At 48.2% G+C, this 9,258-nt stretch overlaps 1 protein-coding gene across 1 annotated transcript in view; it reads right to left on the bottom strand.

The window, feature by feature from the left end:
* Positions 1 to 9,258, bottom strand: part of ehmt2 (euchromatic histone-lysine N-methyltransferase 2) — a 76,843-nt gene that overhangs the window by 66,943 nt on the left and 642 nt on the right. The window contains exons 2-3 of the mRNA XM_055666123.1: positions 5,928 to 6,012; positions 4,570 to 4,872 (exon numbers count right to left, since the gene is read on the bottom strand). Of these exons, the coding sequence (XP_055522098.1) occupies positions 4,570 to 4,872; positions 5,928 to 6,012 (388 nt within the window). The remainder of the gene's footprint in view (positions 1 to 4,569; positions 4,873 to 5,927; positions 6,013 to 9,258) is intronic.

Here is a 9,258-nt window from a genome sequence, read left to right as displayed (position 1 = left end):
GGCGGGTAAGGTCACCAGAGGTTGCTGTTTAGGTCTCCTAAGTGGGACAGGGGCTTAACTTTAACAACAACAAAAAACGGCAACAACCTACGTTAACCTGGGGTGGGAGATTGCAACCTTCACGTGGTCCACCCTGTTTGGACGAATGCAATCAACCTGGCGTGCACAATCAAATAAGACCAAATAGAACAAGTTGTCCTACAACTTTCGGCTGTGCACGCCATATGCAAGAAGACCTAGCGACAACCTACATCATCCAGGCAACATCGACGGCAGCACCTACGTCAGGAGAAGTCAAGCTATGCTCACGGGCATCAAACCCACTGTCACCGACTGTCTCTGAAAACACGTTGAAAATCCAACGGCGACCAGTAGGCGGCGCGACTCATTCGTCAGCAGCGGCCTCTGCAGCCCGTCTGCGTTTTTATTATTTTTTGTCTATGTTTTTATGTAGTATTTGTTATTTTTTGTTGGGGTATGTGTGTGTGGAGGGGTGGGGGTAACTTTTAAATCTCTCCCTGCACGGGAGACCCGACCTTTTCTTTGTTGGGTCTCCGTTGTCGTTGGGGCTGCAACGTGGAGCGGCCTCCAACAGGAAGACCGGGGGCTCTGGTGCCGACTACTCACCTCACCATCGCGGAGCTGGCCGAGTCCGGAGCGGGTGGAGCGGTGGTGGAGCGCTGCTGCTGCTGCTGCTGCGGCCCGACCTCCGGAGATTCGGAGGCTGCAACTGCGGGTCTGGCGGACGGCGGCACCGGTAGCCCGCGGGTCCCTGGAGGGAGACCGCTTTTCAGGGCTCCCGCAACGGCGACTTCTCCCGCCCGAGTTGCGGGGTTGAAGAGCTCCTGGAGCGGGGCCTCACAGCACCGCGCCGCTTGGAATGGCCGCGGGACTCTGCGAGCGCACATCGGGGGCTCTAACATCAAGAACCCGGTGTGCGACCTTGCATCACCCGGCGTGGCTTTAATGGCCGCGGGACAATTGCCATCGCCAGCCGGGGGCTTTGACTTTGACTCTGACATTGGGGGGGGGGGGGGGGTGCAGTGGAGAGATAAGTTTTTTTAGCCTTCCATCACAGCAATGTGATGGATGTTTATGTAAATTATGTTGTGTCTCGGGTCTATTTAACTTTCTGGTGCCTTTCCCCAGTGGAAAGCTTTGATTCTGCTGTGGGGGGACGTTTGTGTTGAACTCTAAAATGTGGTGTGTCCATTTTATTCATTTTTATTTTTTAACCTACTTCTATGGTTGGTAATGGAACTTATTATTTAATTTATGTAAAGCACTTTGGGGTCAATGCAAATTGACTAAAAATGTGCTATATAAATAAACTTACTACTTTACCTTACAGAAAGAGACGCTACGACTGTTTGGGCGACTGAGGAGACGACTCACGACCATACAGGTTTCAGCCCGGGGCAGGACCCAAGCAGAGGTTCCAGGTGAGGCAGAGGTTCACCTGCACCTCCTCCAACCTCATCTATTGCATCCGCTGCTCTAGATGTCAGCTGATCTACATCGGTGAGACCAAGCGCAGGCTTGGCGATCGCTTCGCCCAACACCTCCGCTCAGTTCGCAATAACCAACCTGATCTCCCGGTGGCTCAGCACTTCAACTCCCCATCCCATTACAAATCCGACCTTTCTGTCCTGGGCCTCCTCCATGGCCAGAGTGAGCAACACCGGAAATTGGAGGAGCAGGACCTCATATTTCGCTTGGGCAGTTTGCATCCTAGCGTCATAAACATTGACTTCTCCAATTTCTGGTAGCCCTTGTTGTCTCCTCCCCCTTCCCAGCTCTCCCTCAGCCCCCTGGGTCCTCCTCTTCCTTTCTTCTTCCCGCCCCCACCCTGCAACAGCCTGAAGAAGGGTTTCGGCCCGAAACATTGCCTATTTCCTTTGTTCCGTAGATGCTGCCTCACCCGCTGAGTTTCTCCAGCACTTTTGTCTACCTTCAATTTTCCAGCATCTGCAGTTCCTTCTTTTTTTTTTTTGTTTTGTTTTGTTTATTTTATTAGAAGTTAATACAGTACAAAACAGTATAGTGGAACCTAATTTTAGGTGCCAACTATGTCATACCGTAATCCATTCTATGTACAACTCTAGTTTTATGTTATGAAAAGGAAGTAAGCAAGACAAGAAAAAGAAAACAATAGAAAGAGGAAAAAGTGGAAAAATAGATGGTGGAGAGTAGAAAAACGTGAAGTGTGTATATAAAAAATAAAAAAGAAAGAGAAAAAGTGGAAAGTAGAAATAGAAGGGAAGGCCCCTTAAAAGAGAATTTTTCAAATCTGTATTCGGAGATGTAGATCTATCCGCGTCATGAACTGAAATCAGCAATCTTTACACAGTTCCTTCTTGAACAGAAGCGATTCAAAGCCGCCTGAAAAGCCAGCATGAAGAAATGTGAGATCGACATCGACAATTGGGCAACCAATGCCAAGGACAGGAAACTGTAGCAAACCATCATCCAAGGAGGAACAGCAACCGTCAAAGCCAAGAGAGGCGCAGAATTAGAAGAAAAGAGAAGAAAACGGAAAGAGAGGCAGCAACAAGCAAAGCCCGATCTGCCATCTGGAATTACCTGTCCTGAATGCCGAAACATAGAAACATAGAAAATAGGTGCAGGATGAGGCCATTCGGCCCTTCGAGCCTGCACCGCCATTTATAATGATCAGCGGGTGCAGCAGCATCTATGGAGCGAAGGAAATAGGCAACGTTTCGGGTCGAGACCCTTCTTCAGAACGTAGACCTTTCTCACTGTTGAGTAAAGCAAGACAGCGCCTTTACCACCTCAGGCAGCTGAGGAAATTCAAAGTCTCTCTGAGGATCCTTCAGTGCTTCTACTCTGGGGCTGTAGCAAGCATCCTGTCCGGCAACATCACAATCTGGGAACAGCTCTGCCCAGGACAGGAAGGCTCTGCAGAGAGTAGTGCATTCGACCGAACGCACCATGGGAACTACACTCACCCCCCCCACTGCAGGAGGTGCACCCCACCAGGTGCCCCCCACCAGGAGGTGCAGATTCAGAGGCAGCAACATTATGGGGGACCCCTACCCCCCCAGCAACGGACTGTTCCAGCTGCTACGGTCAGGCAAATGCCTCCGCTGTCACGTTGTGTAAACAGAGAGGATGAGACGGAGTTTCTTCCCACAGGCCGTCAGGACTGTAAACTCTGATCTCACCAGGGACTAAATACTGTTGTGTTGTGTCTTTTTATTTTCCTAAAATGTAAATACTGGTTCTGCTCTATTCTGTTCTGTTTTGCACAATACGCAAGTAAGTAAGTTTATTGGCCAAGTATTCACATACAAGGAATTTGCCTTGGTGCTCCGTCCACAAGTAACAACATGACATACACTGACAGTTACGAATGTCTCAGAAAACACTAAACATTAATAATAATAAAACATTAATGATAAAACACCATTGATCAAGCATGTGAACCAACAAAATACCAGATCAAAGGGAGGCTACAGATTTCTGGCTGTTGAGTAGAGCAACTACTCGTGGATAAAAACTGTTTTTATGTCTGGCTGTGGCAGCATTGACTGTCCGGAGTCGCCTTCCAGAGGGAAGTGATTCAAAGAGTTTGTGGCCAGGGTGAGAGGGGTTACAGCCAATAACCTTCTCAGCTGAGCTTGAGGGATAGTTACGACAACACCCTCACCCACTCCATATAGAAACATAGAAAATAGTTGCAGGAGTAGAGGCCATTCGGCCCTTCGAGCCTGCACCGCCATTCAATATGATCATGGCTGATCATCCAACTCAGTATCCTGTACCTGCCTTCTCTCCATACCCCCTGATCCCTTTAGCCACAAGGGCCACATCTAACTCCCTCTTAAATATCCTCTCCAGCTCTCCACCCCTTCTTTCCTCTTCACGCCTCTCCTTCCTTCCTTCCCTCTTCACACCTCCCCTCCTCTCTCCTCCCCTCCTCTCTCCTTAAACTGTGACCCCTTGTTCTGGACTTCCCCAACATCGGGAACAATCTTCCTGCATCTATCCTGTCCAACCCCTTAAGAATGTTGTAAGTTTCTATAAGATCCCCCCTCAATGTTCTAAATTCTAGCGAGTACAAGCCGAGTCTATCCAGTCTTTCTTCATATGAAAGTCCTGCCATCCCAGGAATCAGTCTGGTGAACCTTCTCTGTACTCCCTCTATGGCAAGAATGTATTTCCTCAGATTAGGAGACCAAAACTGTAGACAACACTCCAGATGTGGTCTCACCAGAGTCCTGTACAAATGCAGAAGAACCTCTTTACTCTTATACTGAAATCCTCTTGTTATGAAATCTTTTTGTTATAAACTCTTATCTCACCAGGGACTAATTTACTGTTGTGTTGTGTCTTGTTTTATTATTTTCTAAAATGTAAATTCTGGTTCTGTTCTGTTGTTCTGTAGTTTTTTTGCACAATCCGCAGGCATTGCCACTTTCATTTCACTGCACATCTTCTATGTGTATGTGACATCAGCCTCGAGCTTGAGGGATAGCCACGCCAACACCCTCACACACTCCATACACACACACACACACACATACACACGTGGAAATGGTCTGATACCTTTGGGTAGGGGCTGGGGCGCGGTGCGGGCGACAGGCCCGGTGTCAGCATGATGCGGCTCCAAGTTTGGACAAGCCTCGCCGGACTTACACGGGGTCTCCCTGCTTCCCGTCTCGTCCCCTCGGCCCCCCGGACCCTCGGCCTCAGGGGGACGTGCCTCAGCCTCCGGCCCGGCCCCGCAGCGAGGAACCTCCTTGCTGCTCTGCGAGGTGATGTTTCCCATTGAATCGCTGGTGGGGTTCACTATAGCGGTTGCTCCCTGACTCAGTCTCCGGGAGGCCGGTTCAGCGGTGTCACCAGTCCCTGCAACTCAATAGCAGAAGCATTAAATTCCCCAATTTTAGGTTCGAGTCAATAGAAAATAGACAATAGGTGCAGGAGTAGGCCATTCAGCCCTTCGAGCCAGTACCGCCATTCACTGTGATCATGGATGATCATCCCCAATTGGGGTGGGAAGATTTCAACCTTTATATGGTCCGCCCTGTTTCAACGAATGCAACCAACCCGGCGTGCACAATCAAATCAGATCAAATAGAACAAGTTGTCCGACAACTTTAGGTTGTGCACGCCATACACAAGAAGAAGATCCCCAATCAGTACCCCGTTCCTGCCGTCTCCCCATATCCCCTGACTCCGCTATCTTTAAGAGATCTATCTAACTCTCTGTTGAAAGCATTGAGAGAATTGGCCTCCACCGCTCTCTGAGGCAGAGAATTCCAGACTCACAAAGTGGTTCCTCATCTCCGTTCTAAATGGCTTACCCCTTATTCTTAAACTGTGTGTGGCCCCTGATTCTGGACTCCCCCAACATCGGGAACATGTTTCCTGCCTCTAGCGTGTCTAAACCCTTAATAATCTTACATGATTCAATAAGATTCCCTCTCATCCTTCTAAACACCACAGTATAAAAGCTCAGCCACTCCATTCTCTCAGTGTCTCAGTACAAGCCAAATCTATCTAGTATTTCTTCATATGAAAGTCCTGCCATCCCAGGAATCAGTCTGGTGAACCTTCTCTGTACTCCCTCTATGGCAAAAATGTCTTTCCTCAGAGTAGGAGACCAAAACTGTACGCAATACTCCAGGTGTGGTCTCACCAAGCAACTGTGGTAGAACTCCCTGCTCTAATACTCAAATCCTTTTGCTAACATACCATTGGCTTTCTTCACTGCCTGCTGCACCTGCATGCCTACTTTCAATGACTGATGTACCATGACACCGAGGTCTTGTTGCATCTCCCCTTTTCCTAATCGGCCACCATTCAGATAATAGTCTACTTTCTTGTTCTTGCCACCAAAGTGGATAACCTCACATTTATCCACATTATACTGCAGAATGGTCGGAGAAGAGCATCCTCACCTGTACTTGGTTTGTTCCCAGCACCTGGCTCCAACACACCGATCTCTGCCTCTGCTGCTGCTTGGCCCGCGATGCTGGGCTCACACTGGGGAGGGAGGGAGCGGAGGGAGAGACTCAGAACAGTTCCTACAGAGAAGCAAACAGTCCGAGAATTCCCAACCCCACAGTCTCCATTGGTGGGAGAGTCCAGGACTAGAGATCACGCTCAGATTTAAAGGACTTTCCTTTAGGAAGTAGATGAGGAGGAATTTCTTTAGTCAGAGGGCGGTGAATCTGTGGGATTCTTTGCCACAGACGGCCGTGGAGGCCACAAGTCAGTGGATATTTTTAAGGCAGAGATAGATAGATTCTTGATTAGTGCGGGTGTCAGAGGTTATGGGGAGAAGGCAGGAGAATGGGGTTTGGTGGGAGAGATAGATCCGTTTAGAAGGATGAGAGGGTTTCTCATTGGAACATATAAGATTGTTAAGGGCTTGAACAGGAAACATGTTCCCGATTTTGGGGGAGTCCAGAACCAGGGGCCACACACAGTTTAAGAATAAGGGGTAAGCCATTTAGAATGGAGACAAGGAAACACTTTTTCTCACAGAGAGTGGAGAGTCTGTGGAATTCTCTGCCTCAGAGGGCGGTGGAGGCCGGTTCTCTGGATGCTTTCAAGAGAGAGCTAGATAGGGCTCTTAAAGATGGCGGAGTCAGGGGATATGGGGAGAAGGCAGGAACAGGGTACTGATTGTGGATGATCAGCCATGATCACATTGAATGGCGGTGCTGGCTCGAAGGGCTGAATGGCCTATTCCTGCACCTGTTGTCTATTGTCAGCCACGATTGAATGGTGGAGTAGACCTGATGGGGCGAATGGTCTAATTCTATTCCTCTTCCTTATGACTATTATTATTATTATTATTTATTATGAAATTATTGAAAACATTAGCGACGCAGTGGTGCTGGTTTCCAACAGGAACGGTGACGGACGCACCACACATCTCTGTCCTCCATGGGATTTTGATGTGTGTGTGTTTTATCATCATTCCTCGCAATAAACAGAGGATGTACTTTCTGAGAAAACACAATATGCCACAGGCAATGATGGTCCAGTTCAATACGTCCATCATCTGTCCTCACCTTCTCCATCATTCAACTCCCCCTCCCATTCCATACCCGACCTTTCTGTCCTTGGTCTCCTCCATTGCCAGTCACATTATACTGCATCTGCCAAACATTTGCCCACTCACCCAGCCTATCCAAGTCACCTTGCAGTCTCCTAGCATCTTCCTCACAGTTAACACTGCCCCCCAGCTTAGTGTCATCCGCAAACTTGGAGATATTGCCTTCAATTCCCTCATCCAGATCATTAATATATATTGTAAATAGCTGGAGTCCCAGCACTGAGCCTTGCGGTACCCCACTAGTCACTGCCTGCCATTGTGAAAAGGGCATTCAATGTGATCATGGCCTTTACATACAACTATACATGTCCCTACTGAAAATAAGCATGCAGGCACAGCAGGCAGTGAAGAAAGCTAATGGCATGTTGGCCTTTATAACAAGAGTAGTTGAGTATAGGAGCAAAGAGGTCCTTCTGCATTTGTACAGGGCCCTAGTGAGACCACACCTGGAGTATTGTGTGCAGTTTTGGTCTCCAAATCCGAGGAAGGACATTCTTGCTATTGAGGGAGTGCAGCGTAGGTTCACCAGGTTCTGGACTCGCCCAACATTGAGAACATTTTTCCTGCATCTGGCTTGTCCAGTCCTTTTATAATTATATATGTTTCTATAAGATCCCCCCTCATCCTTCTAAACTCCAGTGAATACAGCCTATTCTTTTCAATATTTCCTCATAGGACAGTCCCGCCATCCCAGGGATCAATCTTGTGAATCTACGCTGCACTGCCTCAATCACAAGGATGTCCTTCCTCAAATTAGGAGACCAAAACTGTACACAATACTCCAGATGTGATCTCACCAGAGCCCTGTACAACTGGAATACACTTGGTCTAGTAGTATTATAAAAATAAATATTATAAATGAATATATATCAGTTTATATGGACCTGATGGACCAGCAGCGCATTACTGAGGGCAGTGCAAACAAGTGATACAGCGTGAAAAACTGGCTCCTCGGCCCACGGAGTCTGTGTCGACCAGCGATCACCCCGTACACTAGTTTAGTTTCACTCTTGCACCGAACACCACAGCCCCACCTGGCTTGGACCCCTAATTTGAGGAAGGACATTCTTGCTATTGAGGGAGTGCAGCGTAGGTTTACAAGGTTAATCCCCGGGATGGCGGGACTGTCATATGCTGAGAGAATGGAGCGGCTGGGCTTGTACACTCTGGAGTTTAGAAGGATGAGAAGGGGATCTCATTGAAACATATAAGATTGTTAAGCGTTTGGACACGCTAGAGGCAGGAAACATGTTCCCGATGTTGGGGAAATCCAGAACCAGGGGCCACACACAGTTTAAGAATGAGGGGTAAGCCATTTACAACGGAGACGAGGAAACACTTTTTCTCACAGAGAGTGGTGAGTCTGTGGAATTCTCTGCCTCAGAGGGCGGTGGAGGCCGTATCTCTGGATGCTGTTAAATGAGAGCTAGATAGGGCTCTTAAAGATAGCGGAGTCAGGGGATATAATAATAATAATAATAATTTTATTTATAGAGCACTTTAAAAACAATCATAGATGCAACAAAGTGCTGTACATCACTAATCATTGACAAAAAAGTTAATACACACCATTAATAACAATCAAAAGAAATAGTAGGAAAAGACATGTAAAATAAAGAAACATTAAAAACAGAAGCAAAGTCTCAGGCATGGTCAAAAGCCAGGGAGTATAAATGTGTTTTAACACTGGATTTGAAGATGGACAGTGAGGGGGCCTGTCTGATGTACAACGGCAGGGTGTTCCAGAGCGCTGGAGAATGGGGAGAAGGCAGGAACGGGGTACTGATTGGGGATGATCAGCCATGATCACATTGAATGGTGATGCTGGCTCGAAGGGCCGAATGACCTACTCCTGCACCTATTGTCGATATCAATTCCTCCAGGACAATCAACCCGCCCCTAACCATGCATGGCGAATGTCCTACAAAGGAAAAGGGGGTGAAGCTAATGCACTACACAGTCTCCGGGGTTCGGGCAATCAGCCGCCCTGCGGACTAAGCTCTCGCCCCGGACCCTGTCTACCGAATGCTCCGAAGAGGGAACAAGAGGGTGGCGATGCGTTACACAGGATGCGGGTTCACCCTCCCGGGCGCCAACGCGCCCCGAACCCTGCATATTCCATAGCTCCACCCGTCTGGGAAAAGGGGAGACTTGAGGTACACAGG

This window comes from Leucoraja erinacea, unplaced genomic scaffold (genome assembly GCF_028641065.1).
Source record: "Leucoraja erinacea ecotype New England unplaced genomic scaffold, Leri_hhj_1 Leri_194S, whole genome shotgun sequence".
Lineage (NCBI taxonomy): Eukaryota > Metazoa > Chordata > Chondrichthyes > Rajiformes > Rajidae > Leucoraja > Leucoraja erinaceus.
Note: the sequence above shows the minus strand (reverse complement) of the source record. Positions and strands in the feature narration are given on the sequence as shown.